The sequence below is a fragment of the Brachypodium distachyon genome, chromosome 3, assembly GCF_000005505.3.
Source record: "Brachypodium distachyon strain Bd21 chromosome 3, Brachypodium_distachyon_v3.0, whole genome shotgun sequence".
NCBI lineage: Eukaryota > Viridiplantae > Streptophyta > Magnoliopsida > Poales > Poaceae > Brachypodium > Brachypodium distachyon.
This window is the reverse complement of record NC_016133.3, coordinates 49,666,058-49,692,115: the sequence shown is the minus strand read 5'-3', so window position 1 is coordinate 49,692,115 and position 26,058 is coordinate 49,666,058. Positions and strand designations below refer to the sequence as shown.

The following is a 26,058-nucleotide window of genomic DNA, read 5'->3' as shown; positions in this document are numbered from 1 at the left end:
TGCCCTTAGCTTCATATGCGACAGGTTCAGAGGGTACTTTCTCCGGTTTAAAATTTTACACTACATGACTATCAATGTCTGAAAATATTTTTGCAGACAGATGAAACCTGATTCCAGGGAACCATCTGGGCATCCAAGTGTTACAATGACAAAACTTATATCAAAATACACGTGCACATCCCGATTTATGAGAGCAAAGTAAAAATAAAAATCACTGCACTTTAACATCCGGGTACACACACTCATGAACGTCACTTCTATCAACTTGGTCCGAGCTATGGTCTATAGAAGCATCTTCAAGCTCGAAGACATTTGGTAACAAAACAAAATTCATCCAACAGGGATCTTTCATCACATCAGTTAGGCAGAATTGTCTGTGCCGTTATCGGTGCTACGTCTAGATCATCACACCAGCGTTCAAGCCCTAGCCCCTATACTTACCAGTGGGGCGAACCACACCCCTGACCCCAAAGCGGGCCTTGACCCCAACCTCAATTGTTTCTGATGGAACAAAGCCACGAGATTTCATCATTTTGAAATATTTGTTTGCCTCTTCGGAGAAACCCCCTTCGAGAAGGCCACTTATAACCCTCTCAAAGTGCTCAGCCTTCAATAGTCTCTTCTTCTCTTCCAAGATCTTGAGGGATTTGCGGGCTTTCTCTTCCTGACGTGATTTTGCATACATATCAGCAAGGTAAACATGGATCTCTATAGGTTCTTCTCCTGCCTTTCTTATCTTCTGTACAAGTTGTTCAGCCTCTTGCACTAGATGCAATGTGGACAGCCAGTCCAGCAAGACGAGATTAGTCTTGACACCAGGTTTCAGCCCCTCCTTCTCTAAACTCAACAGCAACTTCAAAGCCTGATCCAGTTGGTTCTTCCTCATGTGTCCAGATATCATACCAGCAAGGCAACGGTCATCTGGTTTGTGTCCATTCGACCTCATAACTTCAAACAGGGCATATGCATGATCAGGATCGCCAATCCGCCCATATGCTTCTACAAGCAATGTGAAGCACTCCAACGTGGGTTCAACTCCAGCGAACGTCATTGTGTTTCTCATTCTGTCGGCTCCATCCACTAAGCCACGGTCAGCATATGCCCGCATCACATCCATGTATATTTCCCTGGTAGGTTTGATAGAAAGGTTCTCCATTTGTTTTACCAAATCCTCTGCTTGTTTTGGCTCTCCAGCATTAATATAAGCATTAATCATTGAAGTAAAGAGTTTCATATCTGGTTGGAGACCCTCCTTCTGGATAAATGCAAAAGATTCCTTGGCTTGTTCAAGATTACCAGCCTTGCTATACATGTGGACTAATGTGATGGACGTGATAATATCAGGTGCAATACCCTTCTCTCTCATTTTACCAAGAATCCTTTCTGCATCTTCTACATGATTTGCTTTAGAGTGAAGATCAATCAACTTGGAGTAATCCCGGATGGTTACATCAAAGGTTTCTTCAGCCAAAAGAATTTCAGCAACCTATAAATTGAAGCAAAAAGTGCACATGTGAAACTATTAACAGAATTTAAGGTGTCTGGAATAGTGCAGGCTTTTGAAATGAACTGGTCAACTATGCAAAGTAACTCACATCAGTGGAGCTCTTGAGCTTGTTCGATGTAATCACATATTTAAATGCATAACTTAAAGGAATTCTTTAGAAAATAAGTAAAAGAACAAGGGAAATTTACATCCAGAGGTCAAGCCCATGTTATTTCTGACTGAATTGAGAAGTCCTGTATATTGTCCATCACAAAGTAAAGTTTCGTTTCCACGCGAACTCAGCTAATTTAGACCGGGTTATAGAAGGCCAAAAAGGCATCAGACTACTAGTCAAAAGTCAGTTTCTATAATCTTTTCAATCATACTAAGCTAAACCGCCACATAGAAAACTGAATATTCTAAATAAAGTCAAGAACGATAAAAACGGATTTTCCACAGTTTACCATCAAAGAGGCAGACAATACCATATGCTCCTTTACTGTCTAAAGTGAGATCAGTTCTAAATTGCACACTGCATCCTAATTTTTACTAGAGTGACAATAGTAACTCAGTCATAAACTCCAACTCTGGGACCCGTATGTCCACAGTCCATAAACTTGCCACTCGAAGCACAAACCTCTTAGGATATAGAAACACTTTGTGAACTAAGACTACATGACATGGATTGGACCTCAACATTAGGGATTCATGCATTTGTGATGAAGGAAAATTAGGCATGAAGACCTCAGTGCTCAGGTTCACAACTTTCAGCAAGATACTAACATTTTTCATTTGATGATGTGAATGAAAAACTTCTTACTGAATGAAATAAGCAAGTACTCCCTCCGTTCCATAATTCTTGTCTCAAATTTGCTCAAATATAGATGTATCCATTCCAAAAAAGCGTCTAGATACATGTAATATTTCGACAAGAATTATGGAACGGAGGGAGTATGCAATAAATGAACAACACGTTGTGCTACCTGCAGCAAACTACTGAACTAAATTTGAAGTATAGAGTACAATATCTTTCAAGGACGTGGAAAAGGCTGACCTTAAGGTACAACTCAACATTGCGGGCCTTAACCCGCTCAAGCAGCGCCATCCAGTCGGCACGCTTTGGTCGGAGCTCCTCCTTCCACTCCTCCATGGCAGGAGCCGGGTCTCCTTTCCTCGGTTCAACCGCAAGCAGCTGTTCCTCAGCTTTCTTCGCCTTCCCATCTACAGCCTTGGCCTCCTCTGGTACAAAGTGCGCCTCAGCCTCAGCCGCCCGCTCCGCCACCTCAGCCCACTTTGGGTCTGACATGTCCAGCCCGCCGATCTTGAATTTAACCTCCCCTTTCCTCTGTGGCAATGTAGTTAGCCTAGGGGGTGGGAGTGCGGCAGGGCCAGCAGCCGCATCAGCCTGGCTGCGCATGGCATCGAGGCCGCGATAGAACTCGACCTCCTCGAGCTTCTCACGGGCCCACTTGAAGCGCAACTCCCGGAGCATGGAGCCGCGGATACCAACGTCAGCAGCGAACCGAGTCATCTCCTTGACATCGTCGGAGTGAAGGTAGTTCCGGAGGTCGGCACGGACCTGGTCACGCCGCATGGCATCGCGCACAGAGGCGCTAACTTCCCACACCGTCGCCCAGAGGTCTTCGCTGAGATCGACGGTGTCGGCTCCCGGATCGGCGCCCTCGAGGCGGCAGAGGACAGCCTCCGCAATTAGGCGGAGCATTTCGTCGAGCACGGGGCGGGCGTGGGTGGGGAAGGCGGCGGCAAGTGTCGGACGGAGCGCGGTGACCAAGCGGGCGAGGAACTCGTCGAGGACGGGGTCGGGGGCCGGCTGATCCTGCTGCAGATCAGTGCTCAGGCTCGGGTTTTCTTCGGTTTGGAGGATGCGGGAGGTGAAGGGGGGCGGCGCTTGAGGAGGAGGAGGAGGAGCGGAGTCGGCATGAAGGTGGCGGAGGAGGAGTGGCGGTGGGGCCCTGACGGCGGCCAGGGAGATGGAAAGCCGGCGGGCGAGCTTGGAGACGGAGAGAATGGCTCTCATGGTGGCCGCCGTCGCGATGGCTGGGGGAGAAGGGGCCTCGGTGAGAATCGAGACGAGAGAAAAACCCTACATATGGAACGTTTGAGACGACGGAAGAGAACAGTCGAGTGCTGCTGTAACATCTACGCTCGATCTGCACCGTTGAGATCTTCCATCCGACGGCTAATCGTTCATGCTATCCTTGGCTTGACTTGCGACTGATTACTCTCTCCTCTCATCCCGAGCTCTTTTTCGTTGCAATCCATAGGGTTTCGATAATCGCAAACCTGCAAAGTTTTGTCAAAAAATGCTCGTGAAAAAGAGGGTACTCCTACCTTCTTGATACATCACACAAGTAAAAATGTTTTTGCAGTGAGTTTTTACATGTTTGTTGGGCGGTAAATATTTTTGCAGTGAGTTTTTGCATGACTAGGGACCAAGAAGGAGTCCCCTTCTTCTACCCAACTCCAATGGCCTCCAAACCCTAGCCCACACCCCTAGTGTTGGGAATATGCCCTAGAGGCAATCATGTATGATGTAATTCCCAATGTATTCATAAATATTATTAAGTTGTCCTTGTTTGAACATCTGATATGTATCATTGAATATGTGATTTGATTGTGGAACTATGTATTCATGTTGTTCATACTAAATTGTCCTTAGTCATTGAGGTTGTGCTGGACACATAACCACTAATGTGAAAGTTGGCTGATGACTCGGTTCCACTTTTCATGGGCATGGTGATGTCATTCCAGCTTACACGGACTCGGCTAAAGAGTTTAGCGAGTCGGACTGACCCATATTGAGATGCAACGAGTAGCTCGTCATTTGCATGTCTCAATCAATGTAATCCTTAGACCTGAGGTTATCGCACAATCCGAGTTAACAGGGCAGTTATAAAGGCAGAGTTCGGGTTGACTGAGAATCAAGCTGTGTGATGTGGATAACCGAGATGGGATTTTGCCCCTCCGACTGGAGAGATATTCTCTGGGCCCTCTCGAGTGATATGATTCGGGAAGCATGGCCATGCGCGACTTGGTTAACTGTTAACCGGGTCGATCGACTAAGAGTTAGTCGGATGAATCGTATATCACAGATCGAGAAGAGAGTTGAACTATTAAAAAGATGACGATTAATCGCCTATAGTTTGACAAGGTATATCGTGAGGCAAAATGGACTAAGACGTATGTCACATTGGAAGGTACGTCGTCATGACTCGATGGTACTTGGGAGTCGGCACGTTCTGCTAGGAGCCGCTACCGATTGATCGATTGAGAGTCGGACTCCAATCGTGTCCAAGTCGCCATGAGCCTGCGGGGTCACACACTTAAGAGCGGGAGCAAGTATTTGGTCGGGTTGGACCCGAACTGGAATTGGGCTGACAATGCGAGTTGGACTCGCAGAGTGGATGGGCCACAAGTGCTGGAGCCCACTTCCACTCGGTATATAAGCAGGGGCGTGGGATGCCTAAGGGGAACGGGTTTTTTTTCCACTCTCATGCGTTGAGAACCCTAGCCCGATTCAGTTCAACCGTCGCACCGGACCTAGCAGTCCGCCACCGGAGCTCCTCCTCGCACGTGTGGATACCGGCAGAGGTGCTGTACGTTCAGCACTTCGACGATCGCGGGATTGGATCGGCTGGATCGGATCGAGAGACTGCACTGCATCAAGGCGCCGCATCGATAATCCGCAACTGCGCGTCTAGTGGTAATCCTCGTGGCCTTCTACCTCGGCTAGATCTTGGGAGTTCGCGTAGGAAAAGTTTTTGTTTATCTCTTCACGCCCCTTCACCTAGCTGCCATGTCAGATCTGAGCACCGTTCGTCTGTCCCACTCGCTTCCCCCGAACTGTCTGCCAACGTCGCCATGGACCTTGTAGACATTGATGCCGCCGCCGCGGCCCGGGTGGCGGCGACAGAACCCGCCTCTGGCGGCGATAGCGCAACCATTATCCCCGTGTAGTGCCAATTGAGCGGCCGCATGAGTTCCTTCCATGTCGAGGGCGTGCTCGCGGTGACCGCCTGCCCGGAGGTGCACCGCGGCGGCGGGAACAAGTCCTCTGCTTTGTCGCCTTCGTCTGCGGTGGCGGCACCGATGCCCCATCGAGGCAGTCGTTGGAGTTAGGCGCGTTGCGTTGACCACCCTTCCTGAGGTGCTCACGTCAGCAGGAATAAGTCCCCTGCTCCGCTGTCTTCGTCCGTGGCCGCGGCAACGGCGCCGACATTTGGTCTAACGTTTGAGGACTATTTGGTCGCCTGCCCGGAGGCGCTCCATGGCGGCGGAAATAAATCCTCTGTTATGCCGCATTCATCTGCGATTGCAGACCTCCGCGGGTCAAATGCTCGAGTACTGTGTGAACGATGGAGCAGCTGCTCTGACTGCTTGCCCTGAGGTGCACTGTGTTGATAGTAATAAGTCCCGCACTCCACCTTTTCATCTGCAGTGCCGACCATGGGCGAAGGACAACAACTTTTGTAGATAAGGCAACCTCGTATGCTGACACATAACATTTAATATTTTTCTTTTATAGTTGTTAACTGCATTTAGTCTATTTGGTATTTATTTTTCAATAGATCTTATAATGTTGTGTTTTTAACATTTCATATTTCCACATGTCGATTTTCTTTGTTTTTTGGACAAAATTTTATATTCGGCATGCTTGCAATAATGCTATACTATTTAGGTTTAATGCAAATACAAAACATTTTTGCATAACATGGAAGTACAAACTTACAAATGCGACACGTGAAGTTATCCAGGTCCAAAACTCTATTAAAAAAATTAGGAGTGTTTCAACAAAGAGTTGCATGCATGTTTTTTTAGGGGTAATAATATTGCCGCTAAATATTTTTGTACCAATCCAATGTTTCACGCAAAGATAAAACTTATCAACTTAGATTTATAAGAGTTATATTTTTTTTTCCTTTTAGAGACATCTCCATACTTATATACTCCCTCCGTTCCTTAAAAAATGACATATTAGTTTTCATTAAGACAAGTCTTTGACCACAAATTAGTATATTAAGATGTGTTTTATATGACATAAGATTGGTATCGTTAGATTCGTTATCAAAAGTACTTCATGATACTTGTGGTTTAATGACATACAAATCACACTTTAATATAGTAATTTGTGGTCAAAACTTTGTCTTAATGAAACTAATATGCCATTCTTTAAGAAATGGAGGGAGTACCAAAAAACATCAAATAGATATTCGGGTTTGCTATATCTAAATCGCCTGATTTTTAATTAGTGATAAGTTGATTGTTCAGTCATTGAATCTGGATCATGTTTTATAATTCGGAAGGAATATATGGAGAAGAGGGAGTAGGGATGACGTCCAGGTATAGATCCGACAACTCTGATATTATCGAGTGAGATTTAATCTTTTTGCTTAAAACTTAGTCACCTGAGATATATACACACACATAGATATTTGGCATAATAAACACAGACTTTTCTCAACATAGATATTGTTACATTGACAGTAGTACAAGAAATATCAAATAACACATCTATTGTGTTTCTAATTTTTTTTTAGTGTGCATAACCACAAACACAAATAAGAATGAGTTAATGAGAGTAGTCACTCGCTGCTAATTTTTGTGAAATGGTTTCACAGAGGAGAAAAAAATGGTAATAACTCATGCAAAGGGATATATCAAACAATATATAAATCAAACATCGCAACACAACTTTTTTTGAAAAAATGTATTTTCGTCCGTAGTTCACTACAACAAAATCTGAACTCATCAGCAAAAAATACAAAGTTGAAACATGATTAATTAAATTATGAACTAGCTACAACTCATATCTACTATCATTAAGTAAGATGACACAAATGCGGGTAAGAAAAGATGGTTGAGGTAACACTGAGCAGATATTGTACATGGATAACAATGGTAAAATGAACAAATTATCTAAGACGGTGTTTTACAAGAGAAGAAGAAGCTACATCTCCCAGAGAGTCGGTCCTTGCACCAAGCACATTGACCCGTCATCGCCATCATAGGTATTGTTTAACCTATGGCCGTCGCCGTTGCCTCCTAAGGCGCTTTTCTCTGATGCCGTCCAAATGCACAGCTTACCCTTCATCGCCGATGCCTCTCATTATTCAGAGTTAAATTAACTTGCTCCTCAGAATATAAATCTAAAAGACCCGAACAACTGCACATCCAACAACGATGCATTAACTTGTTTTAGAATTAATGCGAATAACAAACAATTTATACAAGTTTGTATTTATTTCATCCATGTATTCTTAAATGTGTGATACCTACTTTAATTGACTTTCCAATCAAATTGATACTCACTCCGTTCCATAATTCTTGTCAAAATATTACATGTATCTAGACATTTTTTACGAATAAATACATCCATTTTTGGGCAAAGTTGAGACAAGAATTATGGAACGGAGGAAGTACTTGTGTAGACATGATTAAAAAGAGTCTGAACTAAATTAGAAAGAGTCAGATGCGTTGTACTGAGTATGTGTATCTCAAAAAGTTGGTCATAACCTACCTTGGCACATTGTCGAGTGCAACATTATTAATGGTTGACCAGAGTCAGCGAGGTTTGCAGAAAAATAAAGGGTCTCACTTGAGTGCAGACAGTACAGAGCTCTTCGGCTGCATCACCACAAAAGGTCCATTTTGTTGATGCTAAGTTGATTAGATCTGCGTTGAAAACAACGTCGTAGACAAGTTAAGAAAAAACACTTCATGAGCGGCGGTTAAAAGAATGAGAAAATAAACAAAGTCTACAAACGAAAAGCAAATTCAGTTGTAGAAAATAAAAGAACACTTCATAAGCAGTTAAAAGATGAATTCTGAAACTACTTTATTGTTTTGGTGGAGGCCGGCCCCGGAGCTATAGGTAGCCAACGGGCCGTTACGGGTCCGACCCATCTCTTAACCACGTCGGCATGGCCCAGACCCGTCAGGCCCACTTATACACGGGTCGTGCCGTGCTAGTCCGCTCCGGCGAAACCCCGGCCTAGGCACAGCACACGAGCCCGGTCGGGCCGGCACGGGCCCGGTTAGCGCGGTGGGCTGAAAAATTGGCCTGTCTTCTTCGCGTCCTGGAGCTGCTTCTCGGCCGCGTTTGCAAGAAGCTTCGTAGTGGAGCAGCTCGCCGGCCACCGCCCTAGACTCGTGCCACTGTTGCCGCCGCTAGATCGAAGATGGGGAAGGAGCCTCCCGTAGTCGCCGCCCAGACCATGTCGCCACCGCCAGATCGGGGATGGGATGGATGGGAAAGAAGCCTCGTCCAGATCGACTGGGAACTGTGGAGCTCCTCCTCGTCCTCGATCTAGATCAGAAGAAGGAAAGGAGGCGGGGGCTCGATCCAGAACTGTCTATCCTCGATGGCTCTAAGGCCTTAGGGCAACTCCAGCCACGCGACCCAATGGGACCACCTTTTGTGGTCGTTTTGGTCCGTTTGGGTCGCGGGCCAGACACAGATCCGCGCACTGTCTGTTTAGGTAGCGGGGTGCATCCAACGGGGCGATCTATTTTCATTATATAGATTTTACATAATTAAACTAGAAATTTAAAACTAAACAAACTTGAAATACTACTACTAGGAGGTCATCTGCTCGGAATCCGAATCCAAGCCGATGACCTCGTGCTGCGGAGACTCCAGAGTCCACGCCTCCATGTCATCGTCCGACCATGGAGACCAGTCCTCCTCAGGCTCCGGTGGAGCTTGCGTCGGCGGCGGTGGCGGCTGCGGTGGTGTTGCGGCTCCTTCTTGTGGGAGCTGGGAGAGGTAAAGCACCGCCCCAAGGTCGGGCCAGCGCCCGAGCTCCTCCCGCTCGGAGTCCTGGATGGCCACCGCCAACATTGCCCGCTCATCCTCGGCGGAACGTGGTGCCGTTGCCACCTCCTCGTCGGGCTCCTCGTTGACGACGATGGCGGCGGCAGGAGGCGGCGGGGGCACGCCGCGGCGGGCCGTGACGGCGGTGCGAAGAAGGAGCGACGATGCAGGTCGTGTTCCCTCGAACCACACGTCCCAGTACGGCAGGTCCTCCGCAAAGTCCGGGTCGTCGCGGGGGTCGTCGTGGAGCTCGGAGCGGCAGTGCCAAATCTCGACCTGGCGCGCGCGGCCCCTCGCCGGGATCGGTGGCACAGGAACCCGCTCGGTGTTCAAGTGCCACCCGTGCGGGAGGTAGACTGTCGTGGTCCCAGTACTGCGCCGCCGTGCGCACGTCCACGTACGTGCACCCCTCCCGACTCCTCCTCGCCGTCGTGAGGCGGAAGGGCGTCATAGGACAGCGGTTGCACGCGTCGGAGGAGGACCCAGCCTCATGTTCGTTCCTCGCCACAGGAACATCCTCTTGGGCGCCATTTGTGGTGGTCAGTGCTCGCCTGGGAGGGTTTTGTCTCAGGTGCGAAGTGGGTGGGAGGGGTGGGGAATGGGGACGGGCTGGTCCCCATTTAATATGACGTGGCGTGGACCGGTTGGTCACCACCATGTGGGGACGGGGAGACGAAAAGCTTTGACCGAGACGTACGTGCGGACCGAGCGGCGCTCCGTTTTTCGGTTCGTGGGGACGCAAATCCAACGCAGATTTGCGCCCGGAGCGCGTCTCCGAGGACCGAAAAGCAGACACGGATGCAAATGCATCGCCCCACTGGACCACGCGTTTGGTCCGTTCCGCGCAAACGGACCGCGGCGGCCCAACTGGGGCGCGCCACTGTAGTTGGCCTTAGGGTGGAGGGGAGGAGGCTGTGCCAGGAAGGTTGGTTGTACCGTTGTAGTCGGGCTGCGCCAAAAAGAGAAGAAAGGACGAGATGGCCTGCTGATTTTTTATTTAAAAAAGTTAAACGGGTCGTGCTGTTCCGGCCCGCGGGCTCGAGGCTGAGGCCCAGGCACGGCCTAAGACGGGTCGTGGGCCGGCGCGTCCCGTTTAACGCTGTGTCGGGACAGGCCCGTTGGCCAGCTATACCCGGAGCTCACTTTTTCTTACTTATTTTTCTGGCCCGTCTCGCTGCCGAGCACCCCCAACCCCGTCGCTGGTCTTCTTCCTCCTCGCGCGAGCGCCGCCAATACCCATCCACTGCCAAGCGCCCCAGCCCCCTCGCTCCGTCGCTCGTCTTCCTCCTCGGGCAAGCGCCGCCACCAGGTTGATCTCTCCTTCGATTCTCTCGCTCCCGGCCGTTTATCCTCCCATCACCTCGCGAATGGATTCCGGCCTTTAGGCCCCCGTTTCATCTCCTTAATCTCCCCCAATTCGTAACTGAGGCAAAAATCAAGGTAGGGCGGCCGCCCTACCTTTCCCTACTGGCTCCTCCGCCCGTGGTGCCGGCACCGGCACCGGCACCGGCAACGGACTATGTGGACGAGGGTGCCATTGCGGTCACCACCTACCGTGAGGCACGCTGCAGTGGTGCCAAGAAGTCGTCCTCTGCTCTGCTGCCTTTGTCCGCGGCGGTGGCACCGACGCCAGCATTGGGCCAGGTGCTCGAAGACTACGTGAAAGAGGGCACATTCTCTGTCACTGCCTGCCCTGAATCACAGCGCAGCAGCGGGAAGAAGTCCTCTTTGTCTGAGCCTCCTTCTTCCATGGCAGCAATTGCGCCGACATCCGGTCGGACGCTTGAGGATCATGCAAAGGAGTGGGCGGCGCGGAAGGTAGCTTCAGGTGCTGCCCTGCACCATTGTGTGTTGCCATTCCTCACTGGTGCGCCCAAAGCGGTAAGGGTTTCTGCTCCTCTGGATTGATTCACCAGTGGCTGCTTCAGAGTTATTTAGAATTGCGAATTGCCATTCAACCGGAATGACTTTTATCTGTGGGTGGGATCAGGGAAATTGGGCTGTGGAAGTTAATTAGTTTGTCCATCATCAAACTTAAGTGTAAATGTCGTCAGAACATGTCTACCGAAACGCAGCCCGGTTACCTTGCTTCGTAATGCACTGTTCCAGTTTAGACCAACCTGGTAAATGCTTAGCCTTTTAGCAACAGATTTATAGTCAAGGTTTGGGTGTAAACATCATCGCTTGTGTCCTTCTGATGCACACATTTTAATCCTCTAGCCATATCTTACAAATTCTTAATACACTTTAGATACCATGCTGTCGTATTTTTTTGTATGTTTGATAATCGTTTAAAGTCTTTAGGTTCACTAGGTCATCACATGAAAAGAAGAAGACTAAAATTCATCATAAAAGAGTATTTCCGTATTCTTATTGTTACCACTCTACCTAAACCATTATAGATTGACAGTTTGAATGTTTGCAGTGATGTTCAACATTTCTACATTCATCTTATTCCCCTCAATTAGACTATTTGATACTGTATGTGATTTTCCATATTTATCCACTTGTGTTTCTGTTTCACGTGGAACATAAAGAAAAACCACTTACTCTTGATACAAATTTATGTTCTCAGCAAAGTGGTGCCTGTAGTAAGGTATTTGAATGTTTTTACATTTGCAAACACTCTGTTGAAGTATTAGGAAATTGAAACATCTTATGGGGCCAATGTTATCATGATCCTCCTTGACAGTTGCGTTGACCCAAGGCAGCAAGTTGTCCTGGACTCCTGGCACCTTAGGCTCCGGTCTAGTCAGTGATTAGATGATGTCATATTTTAGTCAAATCAGCATAAACAACATACATATAACAGGGAGAAAATGAAAGATTGATGAAATTTGTGCATCTAAATCTAACCATGCACCCTACAACATCACTCAAGCTTAAAAGTCCATCTAAGTCATTCCATTCCTTTCTCCCGTGCTCTAGTACCACTAAGCTGCCTATTCCACTGCCTTGCCACCTCATTCCTCGCCCTCTCCTATTTCCAACATTTCTATTTGTACAACTCTTTGTGAATAGAGGAGGAGGGCAAGCAGAAACATCCAATACCGCTAGGAGCACAACAGAAAGCAACAGAGCACAGGAGAGAGATGCGCAGCAAGCATGATAGTAGATTGGGGGAGAGAGATGAACAAAGAAGGGAATGCAAATAAGAGTACCTTTGAGACGACGGCAGAAGGCATGGAGGCGATGACATGCTCCCGATGGTGGCGGCAGATGTGAGCTGGAGAGAGTAAACAACTGGCGTAGTGGCTAGGGTTCCTTCCCAGACCCGAACCCTCTCTTCCATTTCTCTCTCTGGGTAAGCCAAAGATCAGATCTGGAGGCCCCTTTTCCTCCTAAATGTCTGCCAGTTTAAGTGAGCAGCCATGTCATCCGCTGCTGTACAACTGGACGGCATGTTATCGACTATACAAATGTAAGGTTGTCCATTGATAAATGTGAGAAGTTGTATACAATTTAAGTTCCGATGTAAACTTTGAATTGCTTGCTTATTTCTCAACATAAGAGATATGCCTCGTCAAACTTCAGACAAGCCTCTGGCTACCTGTTGAAAGTCAAAATTGCAGGTCATATTTGCTGAAGTGATAATTTTCATTAATTAGATCAAAACTAGAACTCGGTTTCAATGCTGGTTAATTTTATTAGCTTAGTATCTGATGCATCTTCATATGTTCACAGGTTGAATGTCGTTTGTGCAATAAGATTATCTATCCATTGGAAGAAATAAAATGTTCGGTTAGCCGTTGTGAACAAATGTTCCATCTGACCTGTGCGGTGGAAAATGCTACAAATCTAACCACAGAAAGCTTCAAGTGCCCTCAACATGTAAGTTGGAGTGTCATGATGTTTTTAATACTATTATACTGGGAAGCACTTAAGCTTTTTCAAAAAAAAAAGTAAGTTCACTAAACTTTTGTTGCCGAACCTTAGGTTCGTCTTGTTGTCATGCTCAACTGCTCATGTATCCCGATCCTATTCTAATATGCAGTGTTTTGTCCACATTTATAATTGTTTATATTCCATGTACAATTATACAGTATCAGATGGTTTGAGGACAAGGGATGTGATGTGCATTGTAAATAGGCACGCTTATGGGTCACCAAAAGATGAATAAATCTATTTGCAACTGACTCAATTATACTGTGAGTGTGATAGGCTGATGGCTATGGTTTGTCGATGTATCACCAACTCATGAACAGCACATGTCATTTCTATTTGCAAATGAACAAGTAAATGAAACAAAGCAATTTAAAATTTTGCAAATAATAAAAGATATTTAATGGGTCAATTCCTATCATACTTCCCAAAACTTTGTGATGTTCATTCATATGTTGGTCCTTTTGATTAAACAATCTTTAAATCTAACGATGGCTTGGGTCCACATGCCATGACATGAAACCTGTTTTTTTCCATCTAAATTAGATTGTAAGGGACCAAATGGTGTCTTAAGTTTTAGTCCTACATACCAGAGTCCAAGGCTATGTGGCAATATAGTGTAGTGAAAAGTAGATGTTTGCAGAACTTTCTGCTTGAAAAAACTTAATTTTGATACACATCAAATTTAACTTTCTTCCTCTAATTAGGGCTGCATGGTTTGTAAGCAAAAGACGTTTTTTTGGCGCTGTGGACGTTGTACAGTTGCAGCACATACAAAATGTGCACCGTGGCCGCTAATTCATCTAAAAGATGACCAAGGAAGTGCAATTTGCTGGAGACACCCTTCTAATTGGCTCCTTCAAAATGAGGTCTATCCTTTTCCCCTTAAGATTGATCACTTCATATTGCTATACATGAAAGTATGATAATTATTTACCCTCTAATTTAGTATTCCCTCTGTTCTTAAATGGGTGATGTTGTAGACATGGGCACTCTCCAACATGCAACTTTGACCATTACTTTTCTTATGGACATGTTTGTAAAAATAAATAAAATCATTATATTATGCAAATATTTTCATGACAAATGTAGTGACACTCTTCTCACTTGACCAATCTAAATGTTCTCTTTTATATTGTTATGAGTCAAAGTTAGAGAAGTTTGAATACAAGCTTTCTAAGACATTATCTATTTGTGGCTGGATGTAATTTTTATTTAGTGTTTCTGTAAGAAGGAAAATCCTGTGGAAGTATTCACAGTTGCTGACTTGCTGCATAGGGATGCGTGAGGAATGCAGGTCTCTATGCCACATCTTGTATTCACGGTAGTTGGTACAATTATACATAAATGCATAACTGAAACAAATATTATAAATGCAGCTCAAGATAAGTTATATACTGTATTGAACTGCTGCTCCCCCTGACCACCGGATACGCCTCAAGAATCTGCTCAAACTCCATGCCATCAAGAGTTTATTCATTTTTATGAAATGGTTGTGGCTGTGTGCTTCCTCTTTTTTCTGTTAACAAAGTTATATCTTCCGGTTAAAAAATATTAGATTCGCAGATTTCATTCTTAATAAATCAGAATACTCTGCCACAAACACAATTTACTTGTATGTTATTTTTGTTTCAACTAGTGGAGAATTAAGCCCGATTCTTGGTTTCATGCGCAATAGTGATGTATGCTTACTTTTTTTAAACAATATCTGTTTCATCTCTTGATTATCAGAATATTTATACTTACCACAGCCTGTTGCCAGCCATTAGTCAATGATTGGAGAGCATTTATCACAGCTATTCCATATGCCATTTTGTTAATATTTGTAATGGTTGAGGTGTCTGACAGGACTTCTTTGTTTGATGGTGACAGAATGCTGACCTGACAAACAACATAGAGGTTAGTATTGGTACGATATAGCTGTATGTTTGCCACCTTTCCTTTTATATTTGTTTCATTTTAGTTGTCTTGCGCTATCTTAAAGATAGTTTATTTGTTATTACATACTTATAACAAAAGTTAATGCCCAAAAATGTTCTCCTTCATTGGAGACTGAAAAAAGTGGCAAAATCATCACTTTAGAATGGGTGTGCTACTATTTTGGAGTATACTAGTAACATTTCTCAAGGTGATTAAGTGTCTTTCTTACCAAACTTTCATGACTAAGGCTAACATGCTTATTGATAGGAAGTCTTCTGTCGGCTACCTCTGCCATATGTCAATGAAGAATTCAATATTGATTCAACCATTAGGGACTTCACGGCAATTGTTTGCAAACCACCCTCATATATACATATCAGGCGCAGTATCCTAAAGTAATAATTGTTATTATGGAATGGAGCTTGCTGGAGCTGTTTACTTCTTTTTTCATGCTGAAATGTGTTTCTATCTCTACATGTTGTCATTGTTTCCTTAATGTTTTAAAAGATGTATATTTAGTAAAGAAGAAACGAGCCGATTCAAGTGCGGAGACTGGGTGCACAAATTGCAGAGCAGATTCTGTTTGCAAAGATGATTGTGAATGCAGGTATTCTTTCTTACTCTGCTGATACATTTCATAGGCGTAAATGACAGTGAAGTTTTGACCTAACTGTCTTTAGTTGGTATATGCGGAAATGTTTTATTGCGTTCTTAAGATGGAACCAGACATAATATTCTAGCAAAAGAGTAAACATCAGCATGTGCGGTAGTGGTACTTGTGAAAATTCCTCAACACTCAACTATTGCGCTGACCATATTAGCTGGGACTGTGGGTCAGGAGCAAAGAAGAGAGGAGATTGAGGCTGCCAAATGGGCTTCACTGTATTATTTTTATTGTGTTTACTATTTAGTACTCCCTCTGTCCGGAAATAAGTGACTCAAAATTTGTCTAAATTCGTATGTATCTAGACCTGTTTTAGTATGTAAATACATGCGAATCTAGACAAATTCAAGTCACTTATTTCCGGACGGAGGGAGTAAATAAAATGTACTACTCCCTCTATTCCACAATACAATGTGTATAGATTTTTTTCATTTGTTCCACAATACACCTCATTTTTCTCTTGGTATCCGCACCCGGCCAATAACTAGTCACATCCATTTGTTATTAACCCAATATGAGTGGTCAGGCACTAGAAACGAGAGCTGTCTTGGTCCAAGTGCACAAATCTATATGAGGTGTATTTTGGAATGGAGGGAGTACTAAATTAAAACAGCACATAGGGCACCAGCATGTTAGTTCACATTTGCTGATCTGGAGGTCATGGCAGCTAAAACCAGTTTATTTAGGCACATGGCAAAAACTACCATGAATACCACCACAAAGGTTAGATATTGTGGCAATGAAATTTAATCGATACTGGACTTGGGAGTGAAAATTAGTTTGATGATCTAATTGACTTCGCTGTAAGTTTAAACATTTGACTATCTATTTTTTGGATGGTACTGTTTCCCACATCTTGTGCTAAAGGGGGAAAGATCCAATGCTAGTATGGCATAGTTGTTAGGTACTATCCTGCTCCCTGTAGCCTGGAAACTATTAAAGAATTATTTGACAACATTTACAGAGATCAACCTGTGGTGCTGAACTGTTTCAAAGCCAAAGTTAATCATTACATCTAGAAACTAAAAAGACTAATTGTAATTTTACTGTGGACACTAGCTTTTTCATAAAAGGACAACAATACAAGATCAACTACTATTCACCGTAGAATTTATCCTTTTTGTTTCACGATGCATGGGTCAAATTTGGATTTGAATTTGAATTGGCATTTTATACTCATATTCGATCCTTCTCTACTATAGCAAATGTCGTGACACCTTTTTCCTGTTTTTATTTGAACGGTAATGCTGCAGTACTGTTATATGTGCACATTACAAATTGCTGAAAGTTCGCTTGATTATACAGATTCCGTACCGCATAGATATACCCTAGATATTTAGCTCAGCAACCATACTTCTATTTGCTTCTGCATATTGAAATTTGGCTCCTTTTATCAGGGGTCTTTCTATGAGTTGTTCCAAGAGTTGCCACTGCTCAGATCTATGTACCAACAAGCCATTCCGCAAGGATAAGAAAATTAAAATTGTCAAGGTAATTCTCTCTTGCAAATGATGTGCTCGTCCAGTTTAAGAGTTCAGTTACCAATTTATTCACTTCTAGCTTTGTAATTTTTTCAGCACAATAACAAAGTTGAATGTTTTAATTTATTTGCATTAACCTTTTCAGTTTTTACGTTTCACATATTTTTCCATTTGTGTGTTATCATGAGTTTTACTCCTGAAACAGCTAAATTATGGTTGCTTTTAAAGTGGCATGAGTGTCAGATATCAATGAGCATGACTTACAAGAGCACTTCATATAGTTAATACACTATGCATTCCATGGCTGCCAAAGTACCCAAACCCACAAATCCCCCTTTCTTTAATTATTGGATGCAAAGTGACATGTTGCAATGATAGGAGTATGTTTTTGAGAATCAGTTGTGGTATTCATGCTTACTGAAAGATGTTGATTTTACTTCTTTGAGTACAATCACAGTAACATTTTCCCTTTGCAGTCAGAAGGCTGTGGATGGGGTGCTATTGCATTGGAGCCGTTGGAGAAATGTGATTTTATTATCGAGTATGTTGGTGAAGGTACAAATGACTGCCATGTTATTTTTCTCTAATAGAAACACAAAAATAGTTGGTAGATGGCTGTTCACGTATGTAATGGTGGAGTGACATTTTTTTTGTGCCCTACCTTCAAATCAATCCAATTTCACTTGTGCTCTTATTGCAAACATCCAATTTCACTTGTAACGATGGAGTGATATTAAAGATACACATGTGATATTAAAGATACACATGTACATTAGCGCAACTCAAAATAAGCTCATTTACATTTTTTAGGAGAACTAGAAATTATTCAGTTAGTCTGAAACTGATAATTGGAGAGCGAGACGAATTTTTTGTAATTAGTTTATCAGCCTAAAAATGTTAGTGTTAGTTTATCTAGCTTACCTGAACAGTCCTTGCTGAAGAATTGTACAAAACAACTAAAAGATTGGTTACTGGTATCATCTGATGAAAAATTCTTCAGTTAGTATGAGAAATGGAGAATGAGAAGTGTTACACCAATATCGTGAACATGACATGGCTACAATTAAGAGCAAGTGCCCATCAGTTCTACTGCATTATCTTTGGACCGTGACATGTTCAATTTTTTATTCATCTATTCAATTGATGTACCTTGCCTGGAATCCATACATGATACAACTAATATTTGTGTTGAGCCAACTATATCACCTATATATATCTTTTCAGGTGCAATGTTTCTTTGGTTATCTCTTTTTTGTTTGTAACTGAGTGATATTTTTATGCCATCGAACTCATATTTTTGTAATTCAAGGAATAGTTAGCTATAACTCATGTGGTTTTAACCTATTTCAGTCATTGATGATGCAACATGTGAGCAGCGGCTTTGGGAGATGAAACGGCGTGGTGACAAAAATTTCTACATGTGTGAAATCAGCAAAGATTATACAATAGATGCAACATTTAAAGGAAATACTTCACGTTTTCTAAACCATAGTTGTGATCCAAACTGTAAACTAGAAAAATGGTAATATTTTCTGGGACAGGAAGGTGTTTTATTCAGTGATGGTGAAATGTATTTCAAGTGGTGCATGTTCCTGATTGTCTTTATGGATTGTCAGGCAAGTTGATGGTGAGACAAGAGTCGGTGTTTTTGCCTCTCGTTTCATCGAAGTTGGAGAGCCCTTAACTTATGATTACAGGTAACTGAACTTCCTTTTCATGTATAGAGTGCATAGATTTCTTAATCTAAGAATGCAAAAATGAGTAATTTGTGGCATAGTCGCGTCTGCCGACCACTCCACCTTGGTGGCCTTGGCATTCAGGACCTTGCGCGCACGGGCTTGGTACTTCAGATGCGTTGGCTCTGGCTTCCCCGTACAGACGCATCTAAGCCATGGCACGATCTAGACCTCAGCTTCAACGAGGAGGAGCAGTCCCTATTCTTCACCTCTACCCACATGGTGATTGGGAACGGTGCAACCGCCAAGTTCTGGGCCGATAGATGGATCGGCGCTGCCCCATATCCGAGCTCATGCCCGCTGTCCATGCTTTGGTTTCGAAGCGCAGGCGTAGATTGAGGACGGTCGCAGACGGGCACCTGAACCATAGTTGGACCTCTGATATCCAGGGTAACTTGCGTGGCGAAGCGTTGCTTCAGTACACCTGTCGCTCTGGCTTGCTGTTAGCCACACCCACCTCACTCAGGAGCCTGACACCCTTGTGTGGCGATGGACTTCGGCTGGAGCCTACTCGGCTCGCTGTTGCTACCTTGCCACCTTTCAGGGCTCCGTAGGCAGCGACTCATGGAAGCTCACCTGGAGGACCTGGGCACCGCCGAAGGTCAAGTTCTTCTACTGGCTCGCGGACCTCGGTCACTGCTGGACCGCGGACCACCTCGCCCGTCGCGGCCTGCCCCACGAGCCTAGTTGTGTGCTGTGCGACCAGCGCCCTGAGACCATGCAACACCTTCTCGTCGACTGCCCTTTCTCGCAGCAGGTCTGGCACTGCATCCTATCTTGGATTAGAGCGACCTGCCAACCTCCTACCCAGGGAGTTACCCTCTCGACTTGGTGGCGTCTTGCCCGTCGTGCTTCCCCAAAGCCCCTCCGCAAGGGTCTTGACTCTTCTGTCATGTTGACCGCTTGGATGATTTGGAAACAGCGGAACAAGTGCACCTTTGAGAACGACCGACCCTGCTGTTCCACCATCCTACACAGGATCCAAGAGGAAGCGAAGCTTTGGGCTAGAGCGGGCGCTTTAGGATTGCATGTGTTGCTGCCCGAATCCTGGGATGTGCACAAACTGTGTCTTGCGTGTGTTTGTACCCGGCCTCTCTAGGCTTGTAAATACTCTTCTACCTTTTCAATACAACGAGATGCAATGCTTTTGCGTTTTCTCAAAAAAAAAGTAATTTGTGGCAACATGGAGGGGCAGTGGATATCATGCATTGTAACTTGTAAGTGACCTGCTGCAGTCAGCTATCTCACGAGTTTGTGATATTTTTAGTGTTAAGTTTATTATATATTCTAGTCTGGGCAGGTACCAGCAAAGTGACCAAATTCTAGGGATGCAAACCGGACCCCTGATTTGCATTTGACCACAAATTCCATTATTGGGTGGCCAGGAACTTGCCCATTTATGTTTTTAGGTTATTGTCACTTGCCTTGGATTGTTAATCCTCTGAGCATCGTTAGGTCCCTTTTGCACAATTTGCATGCATTATTGTAAGCCAAACCTGGGTTATATGCTCCCGCCGGCATAGAATGAAGAAACATCATGCCTCCGTAGCTTTCAGATGGGGTGACAAAACCGTTTCTGAACAGCCCAAGTCCCAACTATCCCTGATTGCATCACACTTCTTCACTGGTTTCCATATTTTTGTTGACTAAATCCAGAGAGCATATAATACTTCAACAGTTTTTACGTATTGAATGAGAATCTGCTTTACATCCATACATTTCCACCTTTTAGTGAAGTTCAACACCAAAGTCTGATTTAATGCTTGATACCATAGCTTTCATAATCCCAGCATTCCTTGCTGGTAAAATGCTGGCCTATTATTTCCCAAGACTAAATTCTGGATCATAATTTGTATTTTCCCATGAGCAATGATAATTTCCTGCGTTCTTACAGGTTTGTGCATTTTGGGGAGAAGGTCAAGTGCCACTGCGGTGCAAAGAGTTGCCAAGGATATTTGGGCAGCCAGCTAAAGAATCCAACGCAGGATGCTCTTGCAGCTGCAAGCCAGTTGCTCACGCAAGGCAGCTTCTCCCCTTCAAGACTTAAACCAGAGACTCACTTGTTACCCTGGACCAACTGTATAGAGGTTCCTTTCAATTTGAGGAGCAAAACGAAAATAGACCGGCTATGCTGGGGACGCAAACGGCAGAGGACGTCCCTCGTAGACCCTTCTGCAGGAAGCATGCAGACATCGGATATTGAAGCTGCTGCATCCGTGACTGAACTGTCGAGAGGCGGAGCCGCGGGCTCATGATGTATAATAAATATATCGTGGCACATTATTAGTACATTGAAAAACTATTCTTTAACAGTTGCTCAATCCCGAGCACTTTTTTTTTTGGCTGTTGTAGCATGTAACATTGTTCACTTGGCAATTTATAATTGAAATTGGTTAGAATGCTCTATCTATTGTAACCATACCTATTCTACATGTGATTATTTATATCATTTGTGCCGAGTGTGTTTTATGGTCTTGCATTTTCTCCATAGTACAAATAGAAGTCTGGCTAGCCGGTTGGTCGCGAGGGGTTCCTGGCAGCAAGGGGAAACAGCCACCTAGTGCTGTCTTGTCAGTGTTGTGAACCAGAAAGGGGAAAAGAAGTGTCTGGTTAGTGTTATCCTTGTTCCCCTAGTGCAAAGATCCAAACGAAAGGAAAAGAAAAGCGAAAAAAAAAATGCTAAATGAAAGAAGCAAGGAGAACCGATGCACTTGCAACACGACGTCCAGGTTAAAATCATAGCGAATTCTAGCGTATTTTTAATTTCTTGTCGAATCGTCAAAGCGTACAGAGATAAAGTTAATAATTCTCGACCTCAACAGAGGAACAAGCAGGGTGTAATATTACTCTAAGAGAACATTGCCAAAAGAATCACTCAACGAAGTTTTCAAGAAAGAATAAAACAACATTTGCTTAACAGAACTTCGTAATACAATGCTTTCATTCAAGAAAGAATAAAAGAACATTTGTTCAACAGAACTTATTTATATTCATAAAACATAGTGCCTTTCTGATACAAGTATGCATACATCTAACTCACCGCGGCAGAAAACACCGGCCACAGAATACAAATATACGCAATAACATAGCATCAGAACAGAAAAAAGGATAGTACGCCCTAACAGAGCCAGGGCAGCTCATTTAAACCAGCAAGCATATATCGTTTGTTTAAACTAGCAAGGCAAATATCACCATCAGGAGCTCCTCATCTTCTTGCCATCCCTCACATCGGTGTCGTCCACATGATCTTCTTCCCAGCAGAGATAAGCATCCATCTTACCCACCTTGGGGCCGCTCTCCACATGCTCATCAGCGAAGCAACTCAGGACAGATCTCGGCGACCCAGTGGGGACTTCACCGATCGAAGTGAAGCTCTGGTAGATGAGCAAGCCACCGGCAGGCAGCTCCTGCTCAACCATGTTGGTACTATCATAGGCCCCTATGACCAGCTTCTCAGCCCATGTCTCAGCGTGACCACGACCACCGAAAACAGTCACAGCAACAGAGAATTCAGAAGGGCCAAAGCAGCTCAGCACCCTCTTAACCAGGTTACCATATGAAATGGAGGCAGGGTCCAAGCCCATGACTTCATAGCTGGCATAGCTGAAACCGTCCTCTGGAGTGACATGAATGGTTGAGAAAGCAGGGCCATGGGTGGCGTTCATGGAGTAACCGCATGGCTCGAAATCAAAATCACAGATCTCCATCTCCGGGATTATGTCACAGATACCAGAGAGCTTGGTCATCTCTTTAGCGCAGGATGTGTGGCCATCAGCTGAGGTCTTGAAGAAGACAGAAGCTTTCTTCTTGTCCAGACCAGTCATGCACATCTCAAGGTTAACCACAGGGTGCTCAGGCTGCTGGGTGGCATAGTAGACGTGCCAGTTCTGCCCTGGCTTTGCAGGATCACCAATAACATAGGCATTGCCTCCAGACTTGAGGTTACCAAAGTAGCCATTCAGGAAGGCAACCTCGTCAGCAAAGTTCTTGTGTGGAGCGGGCTGTGCTTCAGGGAATATGAATGTCCCACGGGAGTACTTCACAGCAGAAAGAGGCAGCGACAATTCCTCAGCAAGCTCAAGAATTCTTGGAATGGCCAGCAGGAGCTTAGTAGTACCACAGGTCTTGATCACAACCTTGTACGGGTACACAAACAGGCTTGATTCAGAAAGGACATACGAGTCGAAGTCTTCGTTGGAGAGTTCAGATACAATGGTGCACTTCGCAAGATCAAGAACAGAGTCAATCTGGGCACGCGACAGCGCACGCAAACCCCTGCCGTTGGGGTCAGAAAAAACAGGAGCCTCAGAGAATGTTATCTCCAGGCGCTTCTCAAATCCCTCAAACCCGATCGCAGAGACCGGGGTAAGGTCAGCAACCGACAGTACGGCCATTGTTTCAGAAAGGGATGCAGAGTTGGTGGTGGGAGAAAGAATTTACCAGTCACCAACAAACAGCTGGACTGAATGATTTTTTAGAACTGGGGAATGATAATGGGAAGAAATTCTAAGCAATTAGGATGAGGCTGGAGAGGGATATCAAGATGGCTTCCTCGAGCACTGCAGGAAAAAAAGGAATTGACAATGTGAGCAGCTAATCATCAACAAGAATTGCAAACATACACACAAAAGACTCAATTGATTTAACACATACGTTGGAGTAAGCAGCAGAGCGGAACTTCTCGATGCCGCCGGCAGGGCGGAGGTCTTCGATGCAGTAGCCGAGGGGAGCTTCGTACATGAGGGAGGAACTACTACTGCTAGACTTTTTGCCACCCTTGGACTCCATAGCACATCAAATTCTGCAGTGCAGAAAACCAAAGTATTGATTAGACAATGAACTTGTTCAGGATTTTGTAACATCAGACACATAAACTTAGAAATATATCACCAATTAATTTTAGATTATTAGACACGTAATATTAGACGGTCGAAATCGGGAGCATAACAAATGAGGGGAAAAGCACAGGAAATTAAACTTCACATCAAAGCACTAAGATATGATGACGAAAGGCGCCCTTTAAGTCAATTCTACAACGAACTGATTCACCAACAGGAGTAATCATACAGAAATTTATTAATCCCTTCATATTTCAAAAGGTCGGACAAAATTCCACATATTCTAGACGACATACTGCTGATAAAAAAAACCGATCTAGCCGATTACAACAACGAAAAGGGATAATAATTCCCAGGTACGAGAAGTAAATTTCTACCCCCAAACACAATTAGATCAAGCTAACGAAATCGAATCGATGAACAGGTGCCGGGGAGGGAGCTTACAGTTCAACGGAAAACCCCGGAGGCACGCGACGAATCTGCTGGTCCTCTTCGCAGATCTCGAACCCAGAACAAGCTCACAAACGACGGATCTCGAAACAAACCCGAAAGCAAACGACGATGGGAAAAAAAAATCTCTCTCTCAGAATTTCTAGGGTTCGCAAGCCGCGGGGCGAGAAGGGGAACGGATCGAGTTTTTCTAAACAAAGACGAGACTCCCGAGATGAGAAAGCTACCCAGGCCCCGGCGGCCTATTTATAGAGGATCCGGAAAGGAGGGGAAAAGGAACCGGTCTACTGGACCGATCGGGGCGCGGGCCTGCGCCGAGCCACGCGTTCTCCGCGGCTGGGAGGTCCCGTGCCACGGTAGACCGCGCTCACGGAGCCGCTTTTCGCTCGTCGTCAGGGTCCGCTTTTTCTGCGGTCTTTCCCGGCTCTTCAGGCGCTAGAGTGACAGGTGGGACACGCAAAAATGGATGCGCGGCTGGGAAGGGCTGCGCGCGTTTGCGTGGCCCTCCCGTCTCCCTGCGGAAGGAAAACATCATTATATTCGGGACTGCACATGCAGCCGCTGGATGCGCCGAGGTAGCTCTCTAGGGTTCGACACGCGGCGAGCGGCGCCGTTGCGTGCGGGGTGTACGTGTGGCGGGCGCAGTGCCTATCTGACCGTGTGTGTGTGTATCTTTTTCTTTGGAAAGGGAATTGATTCTGTTTCGTTTCGTGTGGACTGTGGAAGGAGTGGCGATGGCTCTCTTGACTGATTTTTTGTCGCATGGTGTGGAGAGGATTGTGTCGTGCGTCGTGATCGTGTAGCTTTGGAATAATCGCCTTTGCCACTCCGGGGTAATTGTCGAGGTCAATTTAACGGCTGGGGTTTTGCCGGTTGTTAGGAGGGGTGGTGTCACACGAAATCGGGAAATTTTGGTGCGCAACTAAAGTTTTGCTTTCACTTTATCATAGGGGTTCTAGAAGAACAAATAAAGAAGAGAATCCATTATCAAAGGAGCCAAGGCCCATGAGCACGAGAATGGCCACGCAGTTCCAACGGCCCGCTCGCCCGTCCCGAGTGAGACAACTTTCTACTGATACAGATGGCTGACAAATGAGCAACATGGGCTGGCAGCCCAGTATCCCCATGTGCTGTTTGATTTGTTCGTAGGCCGTCGAGGTTCACCAAAGCCCGCTCCAGCTCTTCGACCGCCCACCGGCCGCCGCCGCATAGCCGGCATGGAATCCGGCGCCTCCGATGCGTCCGAGATCCTTACGAAACCTTCTATTCTTCCGTCCGACGAATCACCCGCTCGACCGTGGCTCTGTGGATCAGCCGACCGTTTTACCGATTTGCGGCTGCATCATCCGGTTGTTATAGATGCTGAGCCTGAGGGGTCAGGGCTGGCGGGCTGCATCTCTGCCCTACCAACAACACCATACTTGGTTCCTCTTAATGATTTGAGTCACTGCGGAGAAAGGTTCTGTGAATTGTGACAACCTGTGTTAGTTCCGACTTCTGAACCTAGGGATCATCTGTTTTCTCCTTCTGCGTTAGGTGACTCTCTCTGCCCTGCCACGCTCGTTCTCGGCGATTGTTGTCTTCTGTTTCATCCCCATTTCGTGGGATTCGCGTGCTATTTTGATGCGAACTCATGGAATTCCACGCGTAGGTCGGGTTAGATACTTAGATCATCACTAGAAGGATGCCACGTTTTGATCGTTTAATGCTGATACTTCCACCAGCAGTGGTAAATTTTGGGGAGATTTGGTTGGGTCGGAATTGGAA

At 45.2% G+C, this 26,058-nt stretch overlaps 3 protein-coding genes across 5 annotated transcripts; 1 reads left to right on the top strand and 2 right to left on the bottom strand.

Annotated features, from left to right (window-relative positions):
- Positions 1 to 65: 65 nt before the first annotated feature.
- On the bottom strand, positions 66 to 3,608 carry LOC100834819 (pentatricopeptide repeat-containing protein At1g01970). Its single transcript, XM_010237389.2, has 2 exons — positions 2,541 to 3,608; positions 66 to 1,486 (listed from the first exon to the last, which is right to left on the bottom strand). The coding sequence occupies exons 1-2, from the start codon at positions 3,522 to 3,524 to the stop codon at positions 425 to 427; spliced, it is 2,046 nt and encodes a 681-aa protein (XP_010235691.1). The 5' UTR covers positions 3,525 to 3,608; the 3' UTR covers positions 66 to 424.
- A 6,880-nt stretch (positions 3,609 to 10,488) lies between these two features.
- LOC100834519 (histone-lysine N-methyltransferase ASHR3) lies at positions 10,489 to 21,420 on the top strand. 3 transcript variants are annotated; one of them, XM_010237388.3, is made up of 11 exons: positions 10,489 to 11,201; positions 13,005 to 13,151; positions 13,910 to 14,071; positions 15,075 to 15,101; positions 15,390 to 15,507; positions 15,630 to 15,729; positions 17,184 to 17,277; positions 17,744 to 17,822; positions 18,618 to 18,789; positions 18,884 to 18,964; positions 20,898 to 21,420. In XM_010237388.3, the coding sequence occupies exons 1-11, from the start codon at positions 11,070 to 11,072 to the stop codon at positions 21,256 to 21,258; spliced, it is 1,473 nt and encodes a 490-aa protein (XP_010235690.1). In that variant the 5' UTR covers positions 10,489 to 11,069; the 3' UTR covers positions 21,259 to 21,420. The 3 variants fall into 3 exon arrangements, with proteins under 3 accessions (XP_010235690.1, XP_024316718.1, XP_024316717.1); XM_024460950.1 differs by lacking the exons at positions 10,489 to 11,201; positions 13,005 to 13,151; positions 13,910 to 14,071 and adding exons at positions 14,078 to 14,499; positions 14,582 to 14,694; XM_024460949.1 differs by lacking the exons at positions 10,489 to 11,201; positions 13,005 to 13,151; positions 13,910 to 14,071 and adding an exon at positions 14,078 to 14,694.
- Positions 21,421 to 21,958: 538 nt separating this feature from the next.
- On the bottom strand, positions 21,959 to 24,526 carry LOC100821031 (S-adenosylmethionine decarboxylase proenzyme). Its single transcript, XM_014901423.2, has 3 exons — positions 24,286 to 24,526; positions 23,657 to 23,804; positions 21,959 to 23,562 (listed from the first exon to the last, which is right to left on the bottom strand). Exon 3 carries the CDS (start codon positions 23,395 to 23,397, stop codon positions 22,198 to 22,200), a length of 1,200 nt encoding a protein of 399 aa, XP_014756909.2. The 5' UTR covers positions 23,398 to 23,562; positions 23,657 to 23,804; positions 24,286 to 24,526; the 3' UTR covers positions 21,959 to 22,197.
- Between the last annotated feature and the right edge of the window lie 1,532 nt (positions 24,527 to 26,058).

What these genes read in the sequence shown, in the direction of transcription:
- LOC100834819 (XM_010237389.2), bottom strand. Translation starts at nt 3,524, where the DNA reads ATGAGAGCCATTCTCTCCGTCTCCAAGCTCGCCCGCCGGCTTTCCATC. An exon ending in ATGTTGAGTTGTACCTTAAG is followed by an intron (nt 1,487 to 2,540) that starts GTCAGCCTTTTC and finishes TTCAATTTATAG; the next exon opens with GTTGCTGAAATTCTTTTGGC.
- LOC100834519 (XM_010237388.3), top strand. Translation starts at nt 11,070, where the DNA reads ATGGCAGCAATTGCGCCGACATCCGGTCGGACGCTTGAGGATCATGCA. An exon ending in ACCTGACAAACAACATAGAG is followed by an intron (nt 15,102 to 15,389) that starts GTTAGTATTGGT and finishes GCTTATTGATAG; the next exon opens with GAAGTCTTCTGTCGGCTACC. An exon ending in CCCTTAACTTATGATTACAG is followed by an intron (nt 18,965 to 20,897) that starts GTAACTGAACTT and finishes GCGTTCTTACAG; the next exon opens with GTTTGTGCATTTTGGGGAGA.
- LOC100821031 (XM_014901423.2), bottom strand. Translation starts at nt 23,397, where the DNA reads ATGGCCGTACTGTCGGTTGCTGACCTTACCCCGGTCTCTGCGATCGGG.